The sequence below is a fragment of the Notothenia rossii genome (assembly GCF_949606895.1).
Source record: "Notothenia rossii genome assembly, chromosome: 4".
Lineage (NCBI taxonomy): Eukaryota > Metazoa > Chordata > Actinopteri > Perciformes > Nototheniidae > Notothenia > Notothenia rossii.
In genome coordinates, this window is record NC_136902.1 from 70,928,183 (window position 1) to 70,948,982 (window position 20,800).

Here is a 20,800-nt window from a genome sequence, read left to right on the forward strand (position 1 = left end):
CTTCTTTTAACCATGACATAAAACAGTTAGTGCTGATAAGATAAACATTGTCAGTAATGTAAAGTTACCAAAGTAAAAAGTAAACATAAAAAGGCACAGTGTGTGAATATTTTCTGTAGAACTGAGCAAATAGCAATATGATTAAAAACATAGCAGCAGGAGAATATATGTGGCTGATAGCAAGATACCCTAACAGACAAAAACCTTTCAACCATGACAGCCAGACAAAAAGGCATGCTTTGTAACTCCAGGACACAGACAGATTAATGATAAGCAGGCAGCTGTCACGCTATAACTTGTGACATTTGACACAAGACGCACAACATCCTCAACCGGAGCAGAATGCACAAATGGCCTTCCCAGGGCAGAGATCGGAGCCGCTGGCTGCACCAAGGTCAATAAGCCATGAAGAAGGGCCACAGAGGGGTCACACCGGACAGAGCTTCTTGTCTGAAACACAGCAGCTCCTCAACGAGAGAAAGAACCAAACAGCCACAGTCAGCGATGAAGGTTTAGTCACGGTGAAGCATTCAGCTGCTCAGCGTTTCCACTTTCCACCAGACTTTTCCGTGGCTAAACAGGAACACTTTTAAACCACAGTCCACAAGGAAAACCGCTGGAGCCATCATCTAATGCAATAAATATGTGAGTTCTGAACTATATATGGACAAATGACTACTAGGGGATTCAGTCATACCCTGGCATTTGATCAAATCTGTGTTGAATTAGTCTAATTTTGTATATGAAGCACACCTGATTGTACATCTCACCATTCCGTGATATTGTATAAATTACATCCTCAATATCACAATCCACAGAAGTACGAATAATGAGCCCTAAATAATATACATATATATTATTCATAAAAGTCATATGCACAAGCATTCACTATACACATTTAAGTATTAAAGGGATTTCGGCATAACATTAAAAACATATTGAAATCCTGAGATTCTTCAGTCTGTTGACTCGATGCAGACAGAGCAGAACACTTCATAAACACAGTGGCCCTACCAGAGTTATGGGGTATGGAATACTCCTCTAAAATCTGAAAAGTATTTTCAGGAAAGGAGACACATTCCTCCTCAATGAAAACATGGACATTCCCTTGCACAACAATCCCACTGTGCAGCAGTCAAACGCCTGTTTCTTACTCCACACAGCTGTGCATTTCTATCCATCAAGTCTCCGAGCAGACGACATGTACTGGTCAGAAAAAAAGGACTTGTGCGTTTTCAGTGTGTTTTGGTTCTTTAGCAGTAGGTGTATAGAGGACCGGACACAAACACACAGATATAGCTCTGGTGGCTTTAAAACGCCATCAAATCGGAAACATGACTAAGACCCCAAAGGCTTTCCTGGAATTTGGGGTGAAACAATACATGGGTAACTGCCCATCGCCATGGCCCCCTCTCACTTTCAACCTGCTATGTCAACAGGGCTGTCCAGCTGGAATGCAGGAGCCACTGCGACACATGGAGATCAATCGAGTGCCTCTGCAGACAGTCCCTTTAAAATACTACCTTTCCTCGCATTTCAAACATGTGGGCATCACACAAGTAGGCCTAGAGACGCTGCTCTCCTGAGAAAAAGGAAGAAAAACTGCTGAAGAAGAACATTGCTCAATTAAGGCCAATCAAATGAAACAACTGCAATTACCAAAATTAGGCGAGAAGATTGCTCAAGATTACACAATTACAGAATTTAAGACAGCCTGTTAAAATAGTTGGACAAGAGGAGCTGTCTTTCTCCCAAGAGTATATTTCCTTTTTGTCTTTATCTTCCAAGAAAAAGACACCTTTAAGACAATCATTTAATGTGGTTGCATGAGCTTGGTTTTTAGGTAATGTCGTAACATTTTTTCTACATATTTGAAACTAAACCAGTTGCCTTTTATATTTATCAATATTATATACATTAGGGGGACCTTCACAACTCCGACTGAGATTGAGAAAATGCAGTTAATGTATCCGTATTAAAACCCCGAAGAAAAGGCCAAACTGTGCCATCTTGAGTGAGTCAAAAGTTAGGTTAGCACATTATACTTAAAAGTATAAAACATGGAAGTATACGCTGTTAAAATTACTTGATCCTAACTTCAAACATGTACATATTTTCTGTCTTTGTCACATATCAACTAAATTGTTGGTTTGCAGACATGTAATCTGAAAACACATGGCAGGCTACATGACTGCACACGCCTGCGAACATCAGATCATGAAGATGTATGTGGAAAACATTCGTTCATACACATGACTCTGGGAAATCTTCACACATCAATCCAACACAAAGCTCTGTGTATTCTTCTCGTCGTCATAATCACAGAAAATGCCTAATGCGCTGCCTCAGCTCTCTGTGGTGATTCAGTAATCCTGCCCACACAAGAGGCTGCATTATCTGACTCATGCTCTCCTGTGACTGAGAGGAGAACTATGCTGTGTGTTTAAATCTGATGGCTGAAGATGATGAGGCTTAATCTGTTATGAAATCTAGCCTCTCTTTGATCCGGTGTCAGTGTTCTCACATCTGCAGGAGGGAGCCGGAGTCGTAGCACTTTGTCCTCTCCATTGTTATGCTGCCCTGCCCCCTCCCCGGACCTTACATCTCCAGGTAAAGCAAAGGCGAGAGGTTACAGGCCTTTGAGAAAGATGAATGGGGGGCGTCAGGCTGCGCTGTTGCTCTCCTGGCTTCATACAGCAGTCCACAAATGTGTTGAGGGCTTGTTAAACTGTCAGGACTGACATGCATTGATATCTCTTGTTTACAGTTTAGGCTTTCCTCTTGTTATGTAACTGATCCCAGAGGTTATCACCTATCAGTGTTCACTATAATCAGTCAATATTAACTAGTCACCACTCCTGCTCCCTTGAATACATATTGGCTGAAGGTCAAGATTGTCTTTGTCTGCAGAGGTACACTCACACACACCTACAAAGTTATCACTCTATTTGTCTTTCAAAGAGATTTTTTATTGAAGTGCCCAAGGAAAGAAAGTTACAGATATGAACTGACATTTCACAGACAATCAGCTGATCCCAGACAAACACATTGATGCCCTTGCTCACTTGACACCAGGTTGTCCAGCAATCACACTGTTATATTCATACACATGCGTCATATCTTATTCACTGCATGTTTTGACTACCAGCTCCTCTTACCCCCAGCATTCCTGGAGGTATGACATAGAATGATTATTTTAAACTCTTAATAACTAACAGCTCTCTCTTCAGCCAAGGCTCAAAAACCTGGTTGTTTTCCAACCAAGATCAAGACTTAACTGTCACTCCTTCCCAAACAGCTTTCCTACCTCCAGCGATCTTCTTGAGGAGTTGCTGCCTGGCAATGATCCTGCCCAGCCTGTACCCGGAGCGTCTGTGGTGATGGTCCATTCTCAGGTAGAAATCCTGAGTCTCTGGGGTCATACTCCCAAGACACTCGCTGCCTGTGGACTCTGGGAGCTCCCGAAACATAACTGAAACACTGTACCCCAAACAAGCCCCTGACCACAGGCTGATACACACTCACCCACACACTCTCCCACTAACAGAAAACTTCACATAGGCGCAAAAAGCCAAAAGTGAGCTGAGAAGGAAAGCACAGCAGAGCCTAGGGGGAGGAGTGCCAACACTTCAGTCTATCTCTTCAGGCCATGTGACCACATGGAGGCCAATGGCAAAGCAGCTGTGGGAGTACAGCCCACCTTGCAGAGCTGAATCCAATGTCTGTGTGAATGCTTGTCAACTTCCCCCTGCTCTGGAGGGAAATATAAATACCGTTGGAATGCCTATGAACTGAGAGGAGAGCAGGAGTGGAAGAAAGAGGGGTGTGGGAGGGCTTACAAAAATAGTGTTTTTTGGAGCCGCCCTGCAATAGAACAACTCTTCTGCTGTTGCCGGTCACACAGGTGCCAAGTTTACTGGGCGAAAGTGAGACTGTACCATATTAGAGCAAACTACAGAGGAAAAAAAAAAAGTTTTCTTGGTTGGAGAATGCTAATTTCAGCTCCCCCACCCCCACCACGTAACCCCTAGCTCCAGCCACAGGAAGGCCTCTCAGCATGTCTCCTCCAAGTGTCACCTCCTCAGGGGAAAAATACATTTTAGCCTGAATACATATGAGTGACCTATATCCTCTTCACCCAACACAAAAAGAAAGCTCAAGCTCCGGCCACTCATCTGTTCAGTTTTGATGGCTGTTCAATGGCAGGCATCAAGGGCTCTTGTGTCAGTGTGTCCCTGGTCCCATCATATACTAACACATAGTATTTGGCATATAGCAATGTTTATAATGTATTTGGAGAAGGAAATTCACTCGCTGTGTTGTACTGACAAGAAGTGATATGAGATGTGAGCTTTATCGATCAAACTTCAATTGAATAAAGTTGAAAAAACTGGAGGAATTACAAAAGAAATCTGAAGAAATGTTTGAATCCTGATTTTAGAATGTACACCATTTTTACTGTTGACATTTATCTCTACAAGGACTGAAGTTTTTATAAGCAGCATTGTGAAATGGGAATGTGGGGGATGTGAACCTGAAGAGCTGATCTTAAGGGTCTCCAGGTTTATTTGTTATTGTATGAACACACTGTGTTACAACATTGCATTAACATTGTCAACATATATCCTGTGTTTAAGAATTTTAAGATTCATGTTCTCTCTATCTATTATCTATATCTATTATTCAATTTATTTTACTACTGTTTTAGGTTGTTGGCATGGTTTCAGTATCTGCATGCAAATACAGTATCTTGGCAGGTACAGTATCTGTATCGAAGTCAAAGTGTTTGCATTGTGACAACACTATTTGGGCCAATAACTTTTAAAGAAAATCAAAACTAAAACTAATGCTCACATGATATCAAGTCTGCTTGTATCGGCCAGTTTAAAACATGGAACAATAATCTCCTCACACCTGAGGTAAAGTCCACATCCGCACAAGCAGACCCACCCAGCACCAGTCAGGGCCCCTGCCCCACAAGCTGGCCTGTGTAGTGTAAGCAGGCGCCATACATGTGAATAGAGCACGAATGGGCAAGCGACCAAGTCAAACACAGCCCCTGTCTGTTTCACTCCATGGCTGGCAAATTCTACCCTAGCTTAAGCTCACAAAGACCACAATTCAGCAGCACACTTCAGGCACTGCACGTTTTCATAAACTTCTGTGTTTAATAGCCTTCTCCACACCCTCAGGTGGAGCAATTGAAATAGGTGATTGTTGCTTTTTTAAGGGACTAGGTGATGGTGTGACACTATTCAGATGATTTCATTTGGCAGTGACGCATTTTTTTACCAACACGTACACCTGTGTTCATTCATACTGTAAAGGATTGCTTCAGGTGTCGGAGGCTAAAAAATGAGTGGCAGCATGTTGGCAACATTTAGATATCGCTGAACCCATGTCTGTGTTTTCTTGTCCTCTCTACGTCTAGACCGACATATTCACTAAGTGCATCCTACATATCACGTTACGGAATCAATCACCCAATGCTATGCAACATCATCATAATGAATGAGATTAATGTTGTGTTTTCGTGTCTGTCTGCCCTTTAAATGCCTCAGCGGGGATTGTGCAAGAGCGACGCGATCTGCAGTATTCCCTTTGGATGTCCCTGTGTTTAACTTTGTGCCGCATGTCATGAAGAAATGGCTGTGGTGTGTCCTTAGTGGGAATATTGTGTGTCAGGCACAGTGACTCCAGCCCTTATCAAACGTGTTCCAACACGCCTCTGTCTAGGTTTCAGAGCTCAACTACTATACAGCATGGCAACAGGAATCCAGACTCAAGTTACATACACACACACACACATTCACAAACACATATTGAGGCCGTTTAAGATGCCAGCCAGCTTAAAGTGTGTATTTTATTGTTCCTCACAATAAAAGGCAGTTTGTGTTACTGTGTGAAGACAAATTAAGCCATGTTAAAATACAACAGTAATACAGACGTTTAATGCTTGCTTATATTCATTCTCTGCCCCAGAACTATATTTACAATGAGCTCAACACTAACTTTGGTTAAAAAAACTTTAGCTCTAGGATCCCCAAACTGAAATATGATTGCCATCTTTAGTCACCCTTTACTTTCAGTAATTTAGAAATGATGCAGCTACTGTATGTGAGCTTAATAATGAAAATGTGAGATACATTTAAAAGCTAAAGTACAAAATTCCTTGTACTTTACAGAATTTGAATCTTAACTGTCATCAGGTAATATGTCCTACCTAAATTACTAATGTACTGAATACCAGTAGTGCAGCTGCAGCTGTCCTGTTTTTCAGAGATCAGTGAAAATGAATTCAGTAGGTCACTTCATTGCCAACTGTTCTCTCCCTTTCACATTTTGCTTTTCTGACCTTTCTTTTGGACCTGGATTGTGGGTCCCTCAAGTGAAACCAACGTAAGCCTGTCCATCATCTGTACTTTTAGGGGTGACCTCAAATCTGTCTTGATTATAATAATAATAATAATAATAATAATAATAATAATAATAATAATAATAGTTCAAGTAAGAGAGCACATTTTGCTGTTTTGATCCCTATCCAAAAATGGTTTCCACTGATGTCACAGAATTGGTTGACAATTTCTCAAAATAGTTGGCAATGACAACCTGGCAACCCTTTCTGCCGAGCCCTCTTACAGTATATCCTGAATCATGGCCCCATAGATGATGAGTATGGAGGAGCAGAGTGGGGTTTAGACACTGCTCTGATGTGGCGTGATTCAGCAGTAGACACATGTAATCTGCACTGGGCAGTTCTGGCTCTGCGTGGCTGTGTTTCCTGTGGTTAAGGCTTAAGAATAGACGCAGTGTGACTTAAGATATCCAACACACGAGCCACCAAATGTCTGAATTGAACGCTCAGTCTGGAATAAAATCACACGTCTGCTCAAATCCTATCTGCTAGTAATATATGCAATATAAAATATTTGTATTTTAAATGGAAATAAATAAGATACGGGGGTGGTTTATTTTTTCAAATGATGTAAGGGATTGTTATGGCTGAGCACTTTAAATAATAGGGCTGATTATAATTCCAAAAAAGAATTTACGATCTATTATGAAACACAATAATTGTCCGTTGGCACTATAAATATCCAAACTATTTTCTCATTATCTCCTCTTATTTCCTCACAATTGAGCAGTGACCTTTAAAAGTTCAGGTTTTTATATTGTTGTGTAATTCATGGTGTTATGTTTAATTTACTGCTTTGCATATTTCTACAAAGTTTAAACATATATGTATGAAAATATATTTACGAAGCAGGCAGAAAGGAGCTTTTCCAAACTTACAATTGTAATATTTCCTGACTTACAGCAGAAGTTCAGCTCAAGATGGAATAATATTTCTGGATTAGTGCCTATAAAACATAATGTATTTACTTAGTCAAACCCACCTACAGTGTAAAATAATGTCCTGAATATATTGGTGTAACTAGAAAAAGCTTTGTGATAATAATGTGTCTATATAAAGTGACAGCTCACATTTATCTGTATTTTGCTTCTGCTTTCCAGTTAAGCTGTGAAAGTCAACACCTGTTAATTAATCACACAAGAGCAGAGGAAGCCCTCCGTGTCTTTCCAAATATTTGCCTACTGCTGATTAACTTTCAGCACAGCAGCAGAGAACAGATAGAGTATCATTCTCAAACAATAATGTTTCATGCATAAGCTACACACTTAGCAGAGGAACTTACGTAGAAAATGGCAAGTCTATCAGTTTGGACTAATGTTCAAAAAGGTTGTATAAAAAGACCACTATCATTGATTTGACACATGCTGATTTCCCCAGAGATTGGCCATATCATTGCTGATGAGCAAGAAATTAGCTGTCTCGGGCCTCAAATACCTGACCTCAATTTAATTCAGGCTTCCTCCCTCTCATACTGGAATCTGTTTTTCAAAATAGAGATGAGTTTTTTCCTCTCTTGCCAAAATATCAACCTGATGCAGGGGCAGATCTACCGGGGCGGCATGGGGTGACAATTGCAACACAAAAAAATAGCCTTGCCACCCCAGTTGGCAACTTTGTTTTGAAATAAAAGTTGTGGCTCATCGGACATTTATGAGAGAATATCCCTAATGTCCGAGTGCAAGTGAATCCAGCACATGACGCGAGTCTTGTAGCCCCTCCCCCCAGTCCCTGGCGCGAGCATGGAAATATGATTGGCGGCGATTTCATTTGAACGGGAAGGTGCCAAACGAGAAGCATTCGGACCCAAGTAGACGGAAGGAATGAGATATTTGCGGTCTACAATGACAGAGAAGAGACTGTCAAGTTTGGCTGTACTCAGCATTGAATCAAAACGCACTAAAGCTTTGGATCTTAATACGTTTGTGAGGCGTTTTGCTGAACAACATGGTAATCGCCGCATTCAGCTGTAATAGGCATGCCAACTTGATGCTCTGCTCACGGATGACTCGATGAGCATAACAAGCTGTTAAGATGATGACCTTACGTGTGTATATATTTTTTTCTTTGTGGGGGTCTGCCCCCAAAAAACAATTTTAAGTCCTGAGAAAGTCAAATAAGACGGTGTGTAAAACTACACTGCCCAGCCAAAAAAAAGTAACCACTTTGATTTAACTAGGCCAGTAGGTAAAGGCATTCCACTGGATAATAACTGCAGAGATGTATATGTTTTAGCTGAATACACTTTTTTTTTAAAACCCTAACTGACGCAGTTAGTCACTTCTTTAATGTTTGTTCTTTCTGATGTAAAGTCAAGGTTGTAACTGTTTGCAGTAAAGTTGTGGAGCGCTGATTTGGTTACCCCTGCTGGTCTAAGAGTGAAACTAACTAATTCAGTTATTGTTCAGTTAAAATTCATTAAATTATGTCTGCCACCTTATATATATATTTCTATTTAAGGCTTTACTGATGTGCCACAATAATGTATCCTGATGTTATTGAGTTAAAATATAAATATTGTGGCTTTCCAAGTTAACATTGATTGATATGACTGCGATTAAATCAGCATATAGGCTACTTCTGCCAGGGGATGCCACCCCTCAAAATCTCCTGCCACCCTCTTGCCACCCCATGAATATTTTTCATAGATCCGCCCCTGGCCTGATGTGATGATCATAATCAACGTATTTGTGTTAAAATTATCCAAAAAAACACGAGGGACCTTCCTGGCAGGGATCAAACAACGTATAATAATATATTTGTATAAGACAGTCAGCTGCATCATGTGTATCATGTTCAATGAAAACAGCTCAGGCTTTAAGGGATGCCAGGCACATGACTTAGTGTACGTGTTAAAGAATACGGTTATTAAGTCAAATATCCATACAATGCAGTATCAAGCTTCCTACAGAAAGTACAACCAATGTGTTATATTTGAACAACGTTTTTGAAACATGTGAAACAAAGCTATTACACTTGTTGTCTGTATTTGTATTTGAACACTGAAAATCCTCCTGATAAAGACAGAGCTGTTACCAAACCATATGGCTTTCCCTCGGGATAAACTGATGTGGTCAACTCACAGCACCTAGTGGTAGACTTAGGTTACTGCACAAGTGATTTATTCCCCTCTTCTCACACTCTTCCCCATTCTCAAGGACTTTGACAGTATTACTGCACAAGGCATGTAACTATAAAACTTCACTGTTGATTTTTTAAAGTGGAGCAGCATTGCTAGGAAAACTGCCTTGGTCCAAGTTAATTCACAGCCAGGTATTCGTAATAACAAACAGTCTAGGGAAATATAAACTTGTAATAAATCTATGATAGCCTTTCTATTTCTAAAACTATGAAGGTTAATAGGCTACTCTCAAGAAGAGTGACTGGGAAAGCAGCTGCAGTATTATTACATTACACACTATAGAAACAGAAATCTAATTAAAAGGGAAAATATGTGCCAAACATTAAATACTAAATATAATAACACTTTTTACAGTTATTTGTTAGAAGATTGATAGAACCTTTGTTTAAACGTGTATTCATGCTAATTTAAGGTGCTTTGATAACATGTCATGACTCTAAACCAATAATGAGGAAATAATAAAATATTCTCTACTCTCACTTTGTGCATACACTTTCCATTTCACAGTTCATACATTAGCCTGCTCAGCAGCGCCACTCTGCGGCAGCAGCAGCCCACTGCTCATTGATACTGGAGACAAATTAACACTGTAATAAAACCATGCAGCCATGGATGTAATGCACGTGGGAAACATGTTAATAAGTTAATTATTGTGTCTGTATTCATGCGTTTGCATCACATTTAACCCATTGAAATTAATCAAATGAAATACAACTTTATATCAAAACTTAACAAGAGAAAGGACTTAAATGTAAAGTTTAAAAGTGACCACGTACATTTGGCTAAACACCCCCCACAGATCTATTTCCAGAAGTCGCCCAGCTTTCCCCCCACATATTTATAAAAGAAAATAGGGACGGTGGGATTTTAGTTCGCTACAGGCCTACTCAAAACTCTTTAGAACTTAGCATTATATTACATATTATGAATAACATTAAATTCACACTTAATATCTATATATTTCAGGATTAATAATGTGTTGCACAGCACCGGTTATTTAGGGGAAAAATCTACTTCACAATGCCCATCCAAAAGGATGACAATGTTCTGCATGTCCCCCTCTCAAATACCCCTGTTGCACCACTTTAACGACCCTTAATGCAAACGAAGAAAGGACCCATTCCCATTTTTGCTAAATTAATACTACTTTGAGGAACTTTTCTCTCTGTGGTGGTGCGACCCCCAGCCCTGCACCGTGCGGCGGGCTACTGACCTGCCAGCCTCCGCTCTCGGACATTCCTCCAGAGTAAATCCCAGGCTTTGGACGTGGAGCTCCGCAGTTGCTCGCTGAAAGACCGCCGGAGCTTCAGTTTCGCTGAGTTTCTTCTAGATGTCATCGCAAAACCTCCACTTGGTCATAATAACAAAATCCTCTCCGTCCAACACAGACAAGGTTGTGTTAAAGTAAAACAGAAAAATTACCCTTGCTTTCCCATTTATAAACTTAAGTTTCTATACTACACTAGCAGCAAAGCAGATTTTGGTGCCCGGTCTTCAAACGCAGTTGTCAACATATTTGAATGAAAAAAAAATATATATTCCTTTCGCTTAGAAACGGTAATCAAAAAAGCGAGGAAAAGCAACAGAGTGATTGTAAAGCACCAATACAGACTTTCACACTTCACACCAGATGTGTGTGCGTCGGTGTGTGTGTGTGCGTGTGCGTTTGCGTGTGTGTGTGTGTCTGAAGGGATCCTCGCGCGGCCAGCGCTACACAACCGTGATACCTTCAAATGCTGCGGGAAATATAAGAGTTACCAGCTGAGCGCTATATGATCCACCCAGCTGCAGCTGGAAAGGAGGAATGTAGAACTTGGAGGACTGATGGTAACAAGAGTTAGTAACATCATTATTTTAGAATTGCTTTTTTGCATGATAATATTAAGCTTTGATTATATGTATTTGGGCGATTTAATTTCAGACTTTGTTGAATATTTAATATCAGTCTACGTCTAAGTCTCTTATAGAAAACTATATGAAAGTTGTTTGGTTGTATGGCTTTTTATTCACTTTGGAAAAGAAAAAAACAGCTCCTTTTAGTCACTTTCTAAAAGACCAACAGAACTCTACGTAGGGCACCTGAAGGCATCACAAGCTGCAAACCGCTCAACACCCCACCTCAAACAAACCGCAGCTCTCAGATGACACCACTCAATACTGGGCAATCACATTCTCCTGTCTATTCTCTCACTTTACAATAATATGAGTCAAAAATAACATTGCAACATTATAGTAAACTTCAGTTATAGAGAATCCTGAGTCTGTGGTTATCAATAATACATGTACAATGATATAACTTGAATGCTACACCATTTATTTACAACAATAAAACCTGGTTTTTATTTAAAATCATCCTATCCTGCAGGCATTCCATCTTTTATGGATGTGTCTAAAACATGTAAATGACATTGACTTATTTATCAACTATCTTTAGGATTTTGACCTAAATTTCCCCCAGCAGGATGTGCTCTATTATTTTAAAGCTTAGCGAGAGTTCAGCGAGTTCTCCCCAGGTAGGTTAGATTAGGTCAACCCTTCAACAGCAACATGGGTTAAGTTTCAGCATCATTTATATTGTTGTCACAATATCTTGCACATACCGAAAAGAAAAGAAAACATCAGCTCACCTCCAAAAAATAAACATTATAAGTTATTTTAGAAAACTGCTAAACAGCTTGAGTAATCATTATACCCAAATTATTTTTCCCTTCTTTTATTGTGTGCCCGTTTAGGGAGCATGAGGAGTGGCGATATCGTCTGTACTCATTTAATTTCTTTCATTAGCAGCTGGGATTACTGTTATAACAAGTTTGATACTATTATAAACACACAGCGACTGGCTGAAGATTGACAGTTTCTTAAATGGACAAATCTCTGCTGCCCTCAGTTTGGCCTCTGTGTGAAGCTGAGCTAACATTACTTCATTTCAATGAGGACTCAGACCCCATTTGCCACCGAGAAGGACGGGTAATTTACAGATTATCACAAGGTCACACAGAGAGACATCTGAGCGCTAAGGGGTGTGCAGCTGAGGGGAGAATATTAACGAAGGGCTCAGTTTCCCATTTGTACGGTCGAAAACTGAAATGATGTGCAGCCAAGAGGAAAAAGAGAGAACCAGTAAAGTGCTCAGATCTTACTGGATTTGACATAAAACATTTACATATATCAGGGTAAGACTCTGCTCTCTGCTGAAAACAGACATAAAGATCTAAGGGTGTACCTTCCTATGAAGCAAAACATCAATACTTTCTCGGTCATTTGCAGCAAAGGAACTAAATAATTCTCAGAGTGTGACAGCTTTTCATCTGCATTTGAATCTAACTGAATTTGTTACTGTTATTTCAAGGTTTTGCAAGTCACAGGGATGAAGATGTGCGATAAAATGTGGATGCCTTTTCGTCAGAGAGGAAAATTTTTACCAGGGATCAGCATGTTGCTATATTCAACCCCACTTGTTAAGACCCCAGGCTAAGATCTAGCTTGGAGGAAAGAAAAAACACTCAAACCCTTACAAACACACTAGTCTAGAGAACCTGTTTCATTCGAACCCGAGACTTTTAAGGACGGGTCAGGGCTAGGCCGAGTCAAGTACCTTGTTTTCCGCTGGTTTGTTAACCAGGAAATCTACAAAGAAAAAGCAAAATGTGAACACAAACACGTTTTAAATTTGACACAAAACTGATAATAAATGCAACTATTTTGTCTATTTTTTACAATAGTGAAAACATTTAATAACAAAAGCAATATTAGGAATGTCATCATAAAAGAACCCTTAAAGAATATTCACAACATCATCTGCCCATCATTTTGCTAAGCCTTTTTGACAGGTTAATGAATGATGTCAAAGTTGTAAACAAGGTATCCATCTCAATGCCCGCTGACTGACAGGGCAGGAATGGACAGACGGACAATGCATCCCTGTCAGCCGCTGACAGTGAAAGTGATGGAGGAAGCGCAGCAACAAGGTGCAGACATGAATCACCAGAGAGGTAAACACAGCCCGGCGCTGCTCCTCTCCTCTAGATTCATTTAAAAAACTTGTACACTAAAGTTGAGCGTTATCGCTGCAAGGCTCATTGAAGCGAGATGATGACTTAGCCTCTGGTGCAGGCCTTGGCAATGGAAGTAATAGCAGATGCAAGGAGAGGAAACATCAATCAGCTTGTGAATGTTTTCCCTTCGCTGAGTAACCCTCTTGTTTGTTTTGGCCGGGCAGCTTTTAAAAAAGCTCCTTTTCCCGTCTTCCCTTGAATAGCCCAGCACATTTGCTGGGCTATTTTTGTGCCCTCTTTCTGACAATCTCTGTCCTCCACATACAGGGAAACGCACACACTTATTTGTCAACAAGTTATCTGAATTCCAGAGTGTGTGTGTGTGTGTGTGTGCTGCATTTGAGTCTGGTGACTGATGTGGAATGCTGCCCCAAAGCTTCAGTGGGAAAATCCCAGATGTGAGGAAACTGATTTCTCCTCTGTGATTGGGTCATGTTGTTGGCCAGGAGGTCTTACACCAGGCCCCCTTGAATAGTCTGGGAGATTGCTCTTCCCAGCGTAATGGAAACAAGGCTCAGGGAGCTGGGAGTGGGGGGGATCTCCCCTCCACCTCCACCCCGGCCCCTGAAGGCTCGTCCCAGGCATGTGCTATACATTTCCTGACCATATATTCCCAAGTCGAGTTCATTTTTCCAGAGGAGCCACACATGTGGTGTATATCTGGCTTTAGATTATGGGGTTGGGGAAGGAGAAGCCGACTTTGGTCCCAATCCATTAAAGTGGCCACTAATTCTGTTTTCTTAGAGGGCCGTGTGTTTTAACATCATGATTTCTTCCCTAATGGAAGTTGTTCTTGATAGAATCATTAATTCCTAAGAAGATGATAAATTACGTCAAATCTGTTTTAAAAATAGAGATTACAAAAACTGCAGATGTTCACATGACGCACCCATGTGTATCCAAGTCTTACTGCAGCAGACTTGACATTTGGTTTAAAACTATGAGGTAAAAATTCAAAAAACTGAAAAGTGTATTTAAATATCATAGAAATGTCTAGAAGTGAGGGCTAGCAGGGGTCAGAGTTTGTATAAAGAGGCTCGAAGAATGTAAAACTGGCATGACAAGCGTACGTGGCTATTGTTTCATTGAATGACAAAGCATGTAATGCTGTCAGGACTGAAACTGTTAAAGCTGCGTTGCCCACAAAAATGCATGGGAAAACATTTACACTACTATCCAGCACCTGGTTTCTATTAGAGCAATGCGAATCTAATCACAGAGGTACATTTCTCTCTCAATCACACTCACTGCCTCCATTTCTATCTTTTTCTCACAGAGCTTGCAGATGGAAAACATGCTCATGTTTTATTGATTTTTAAGTAATTTTCAATCTGGTTTTAAGTCTCTTTTTCACCAGGGACTAATCTCCATCACCTTTCTAGTGATGTGAAATACCCTTTGGGGGAGTTTTGCTTTAAGGCATCTTCACAGCAATCACCAATAAATGCAGCTGGCAGAACGGCTCTTCATAAATTACAGCTTACTTTAGCATGACGTTAGCCTCCATGAAACAAATTCAAACAGGATGTTGATGTTTATATTTCAAGATGAGCGACGTCCCAAAGGAGAAACTGGAGTTTGATGACCAGAAAGGAAAAATTACAGCTGCTTAAAATTAGTCCTACAGTTTTTGTTTTCCCTCCTATGACAAATGTCTGACATACAGTATTTTTTTAAATCACAAACTGCTACACATGAGTCTCAAAGTACTAATAGAGCAAAGAAAGCATTTCCATTTAAAAAAACAGACTGCATTAATCAACATCTATATGAACACTTTAAGTATTGTCAGGCCACATGTTTGCAGGCTCACTTAACAAAACAGAAGAAAACCATTTTTTATGGCTCCATTATAACAAAAAAGATTTAAGCTTTCCCTGTTAATGATCCATTTGTGGACTCACTGTGAAACACTTCTGCTGAACTCATCAGCCATGATGAGCCGGAAGTACAGTGGAGGTATTGTTTTCAAACTGAGACACGAACAGGTCCTGCTTGGCCCTTAACTTAAAGCCAGTGCTGAGCCAGAGACCAGAGAGGATACAGGAAGTCTGCTCTGCCTCCGCCTGCTATTGCCCTTTGATTACTGAGCCAAATTGTTTAAATCAGGTCTGAAACCACAATAAAGTTGCAGTGCCACACTGCCCCTGGACAGAGCCTCTCTCAATGGTGTGCTGTTTTTGTGTGTTATGGGTACAGGTGGAAGTGCACAGCTATGTACATCTCCAGTAGCATGGTTACCCGCAGCCTTGCTCCAGTGCAGAAGGACACAGTGTTTGGTATGAGCTGTGCCACGCGCTCCTCCAAGCCGGGATGAGGAGGCGAGGAGGCGAGGCTGCAGGCAGCGAGAGAGAGTGGAGGCGCAGACTTTTGGCCTCCCTGCAACATCTGGAATCTTTGTGGATAATGTGGGAACATTTGGGAGGCCAATGTGGTTACTGTATCTAAACCAACCCTGCGGAAATGTTATTGGTTTCGATACTGTGTGTGTGTGTGTGTGTGTGTGTGTGTGTGTGTGTGTGTGTGTGTGTGTGTGTGTGTGTGTGTGTGTGTGTGTGTGTGTGTGTGTGTGTGTGTGTGTGTGTGTGTGTGTGTGTGTGTGTGTGTGTGTGTGTGTGTGTGCGCGCGCGTGCGTGCGTGCAGGAGCAAGGAGGAACTACAAAGTAAAACATCAGCCTTGATAAAGACTTGGATGAGAAAGAAGGTATTGTTCGGAATCAATCCCTCAGAGTGGTGGACATTCATGGGAATGGTACATACACACACACAAAAGGAGATAACACGATCGTTTAGTCACTGCATCCTGGTGCACGGCCCTGAAGTTGTGAGTGGACCGTGCTGCCTCATTACATCCTAAATCTTGTTTCTGACTTTCTTCTCAGTTGGCAGTTGAGTGCTGGACCAACCTGTTAGCTATGTGTTGCTTCACACACACGTACACACAGTGCATGTCCTCTTGTGACTGGCCTGCATCCTGACACAGCTGCCCACGTCCACTTCCACTTAGTTTACAAAACCCAGGGCTAAATTCCTTATGTCACACACACACCCCAACACACACACAAAAGCAGCCTCACCTTGGTTGTTTTGAGGAAGTTGTTCCCCAAAGGATTTATTACTTCTCTTGTAATTGGCAGTGTGGCTATAATTGGGAATCAGAACAATACACCAGTTTCCTCTCACTGAAGATCATACAACTGGCAGATAATTTGGTTTCTGTTCAAACAGCACTATGTACACACACTATGTAATGATAGGATCAAACCCGAAGATTTATACTTGGCAATAGATAATGCCCAAACATGATAGGAATAGTTAAACATGATGATATCATTCAGTCAAAAGGGCCTTGAAGACATTATTAAATCACATGATGTGCTATCTAATATATGATAACTACAGTAATTGCAATACAAACAAAAAAAAGATTGCAGAGCGTGTTAACCAAAAAGATTCTATAATGTTTTCACAACCTTGAAAAATAAAGAAAAGTCCAGAAATACGTCCAGGCCTTTTCCTTCCACTTTTTCACTTTCAAACAGCCGAGCTGGCCACTGCACTCAGGAAACCACAAGTCATTTTCCGTATTTCCATGTGTGGAATTTTTCATGCACTCGTCATGCCAACAGCACCCTTTATAGTCTGAGCTGGATCTAAAAATGATGACTTGCTTATATATTTAGCGCATGATGTCACTGATCTGGCACCTGTCAGACAACACACAGACGGGGAGCTAAAATAACGGTACAATCTCATAAAAATTGACTTTCCTGCTGGCATTTGCATGCTCTAAATCATGGCGTTTCATAATGTCCAGCTCTGTTTCAAATAGTCAAAGAGCAGATGAAAATGCTTGGCCATATTCAAAACTTGAGATGGAAAAGAAGTGCTTCTTAGCCTTTTCTTTTCAATACTGAAGCCACTTTTAATGCATTACTCCAATGCTTTACATTGACACAGAGAAAAGACACATACCTATTTTTAACAGGTTTTTAAATGCCATCATGCGTCTTTATGTATTCCCTTCTCAAACTTATCATTTTCTCCCTTGGACTTAAGAAAACACATTGTATCTATCTTTTATTTCCTGTTGAACCACAATGTTACAGACCTGTTAATGTATTCTTTATATATTATACACAGTCTGAAGGTACACTGCTTGATGAAATAAAGAATGGCTTCTTGTAAATTGCTGAATGTATGTAGCAGTTTTGCCAAGAAGTATGGAAACATTACTCAAAACGTTGAGGTTGGGACAGTTTGTCTGTTACTCATAACAAGAATATATCCGTTGTATGTGCATATAATATTACAATGTGTTTTACTGTGTATGAACAAAAGTATTTAGGCCCACCTTCAAATCCAGAAAAATCTAAGAGCTACAGCAGTCAATAACATTTTAGTGTGTTTCCTCTATGGCAACAGTTCAAAAATCAAGGTCTATAAAGAAATGTTTTCCAAGTTTGTAGTGGAAGAATTTGACTGGCCCACACAGAGCCTGACCTCTCCAACTTTTTTGGGATGAAAAACAATACAGCCTTCACACAGCAAATCATGGTTTAAGACACATCGGAAAATAATACAATTCCTCTAAAATTACCTCTTCCTTGAAAAAAAAAATGGCCTCCCCTTGGGAACTACATGACACTTAGCTAAGTTTGGACCATTTATGTCAAAACAACAATTATTCCATTATACTGAGGTCCGTATTCATCAGAGACCATGTCAATACAAACACAGTTAATAATCCTGCTTATAACTCAAAACATTCAAAGTCACATATGACTTACATTTTCCAGCACCAGCCTTCTAATCTTGCTGTAAAAGCTTTTGTGATGTGTATATTATGGTCTGCAACAGGCCTCCCTCCAGAGACAGAAGGAGAGACAGTGCAGCTGCCTGAGGTCACAGTCGGCCTCCAGCAGCAGGCCCTGACCCCGGTGAGACTGAAGGCCTGGGCTCCATGGGAACAGCTGGGGAACATGCAGCAGCAACACTCAGAAACACAGCAGACAACCCTGCTGCAATGCATTAGTATCTATGGACATTATATAATACCCACTGGTGCTTCATCTATAGCTGGACTGGTGATTTATATGGCAGTGTATACTCACTCAGGTCCCACAGAGGAGGCATTTCGCTCTAATGCCGATGCTCACTTTGTCACTCTCAAACTCTGGGAGTCACAACTACAAGGCTGGTAAATGAAGATAATAAGATAAGATAATAAAAATGTGGTGAAGTTTCAAATAAATAAAAATGTTCACATCGTGGATGGATTACTGAACGGTCCTACTGGGCACAGGTGCCTAAAATGTCAGGTCCTTCCCTGTCGGAAAACAAAATGTCACTCAAAGTAACAACTAGAAAGAGACTCAAAAATGACCACAAAGAAACATAGAATGACTACAGAGACACAATGAGAGGCAAAAATGCTGCGAAAAATAATAGAATCACAAAACAACGACAACAATTGACTACATAGCGACACAAAACAACTACACATTAACCAAAAATCCACCTATGCTTCACCTTCTGATCAAACACCAGTCTCAAAAATGCCTAAAGAAGTGACGTGTTTTGAGTTACTGAAAGCAGCAAAACTGGACAGGAATATCTAATAGGGATATGAAGAAATAAACTGGCTAAATATTCTCTGGTCTTATTGACAGATGAAGGGAAGGTACGTCATGCCTTTCAATTGATTGAGGATACGCACATCCTTAGAAATGTTGCCAAAACAAAGAATACAAATCGGACCCATTACATCCCACATATTCAGTGTTTACTTCAGACACTTCTCACTGTGCGAAAACAGTGAGCGTCCCGATTACACAACTCTGAAATCAGAATCAATGAAAGCAGCATTGTGCAATTCCTCTTCAGGTGACATTTAACACTGCCAATGATGGAAAAATGGCTACATTTAAACATTTTAAAACATCCCTTTCCTTCCTTTACCACAGTCTTTCACTGGGAGTCATTCACACCGATGTGTGAAGGACATAGGGCTTTACATTACTTTCCTTAATAGAAAGAGTCTCCAAGGGATTCACAGTTTCCTCTTTGCTTTTCTGATAATCAGTAGCAAGAGATTTCCACATTGAAAGTAGATTAGCATATGTATTCAGACAGAGGATCTGTGTAAATGTCTGTCTGTCTGAAAGTGGATAGTGGGAAACTTCAGCCTGACAGTTCTGGGCCACAGCCTGCAGTTTAAGCCCCATCTCCCCTCAGCCTGGAGTTTGGAAAGGTGATGTTTATCATAACAAAGCAGATGACCATTTATTTATGCAAGTTGAAAGTCACTGAGTTCTGCATTACTGCTTCTCCTTGGACCCTGTCAATCGTTCTGTCTTTCTTAACTGTTCACTGCTACCACTATTTTTCAGTTTAATACAACTATATTTACAAAATACACATTATCTGCGCACAAAATCAGAACCATTACATAATGTAAATACACGTCTAAGGCCAGACAGATAAATGGAGCTTCATCCACCTTATCTCTACCGAATCTCTGAGAGAAACACGGCTGGATGTGGGGCTCTCGGCGCTGCAGTGTCACAGCGATTCATTAAGTCTATGAGTAATGTTAGTTTAGGGTTTTGAGGATGAACATAACTGCCTCATCTCACCAAAGGAAACTATTAATTTCCACACTGCAATTAAAGAGACAGTAGGGAATATATTTCCATGTAAATTACACTGTGTGAGAGCGAATACGGTACTTGGCCCAACTCTACTTAAGACTTGGAAAATGCTCTATAAACTTTAAGTAAGCCAATAGAAAATAAACATATGAGAAGAAGGATTAGGGTTTCTTTCTTACCTCATAGACTAAATCTTCTCTGAGTGTCCATATGCGGTTTTAGGATAAAGCTCTGGGTTTTGTTTTTATGCCTCGGGAAGAACAAAACAACAAGTCAAGTGGGGTAAAAGGTCTAGTGTTTTTTCCATAAATTCCTTGCGTGATCTTAAATAAATAAATAGAAACTATAAGGAAGAGTTTTGAAATCTATCCGCACTTCCATGGTTCTTTAAAACTGGCTATTGTTAAACATAAAGTTTAAATAAAGGTGTGTTTATGCAACACACTGAATGTTAGCAAGTGCATATGAGAGCAATACAAAGTCTGCTCTGCACATTTATAGCTCAGAATACCAAGATTTTCCCTGCTGCAATGCTATT

The 20,800-nt window shown here is 40.4% G+C and overlaps 1 protein-coding gene across 8 annotated transcripts in view; it reads right to left on the reverse strand.

Annotated features, from left to right (window-relative positions):
- stard13b (StAR related lipid transfer domain containing 13b) overlaps positions 1 to 20,800 on the reverse strand; it is a 79,157-nt gene that overhangs the window by 25,902 nt on the left and 32,455 nt on the right. The window contains exon 1 of one of the 8 annotated variants that reach the window (XM_079679341.1): positions 10,768 to 11,194. The exons of 6 other annotated variants lie outside the window; for them this stretch is intronic. In XM_079679341.1, coding sequence (XP_079535467.1) covers positions 10,768 to 10,891 — 124 coding nt within the window. In that variant the 5' untranslated portion in view covers positions 10,892 to 11,194. Of the gene's footprint in view, positions 1 to 3,307; positions 6,372 to 10,767; positions 11,195 to 20,800 lie in introns of those variants that run through there. One more of the 8 variants, XM_079679340.1, reaches the window with a different exon arrangement.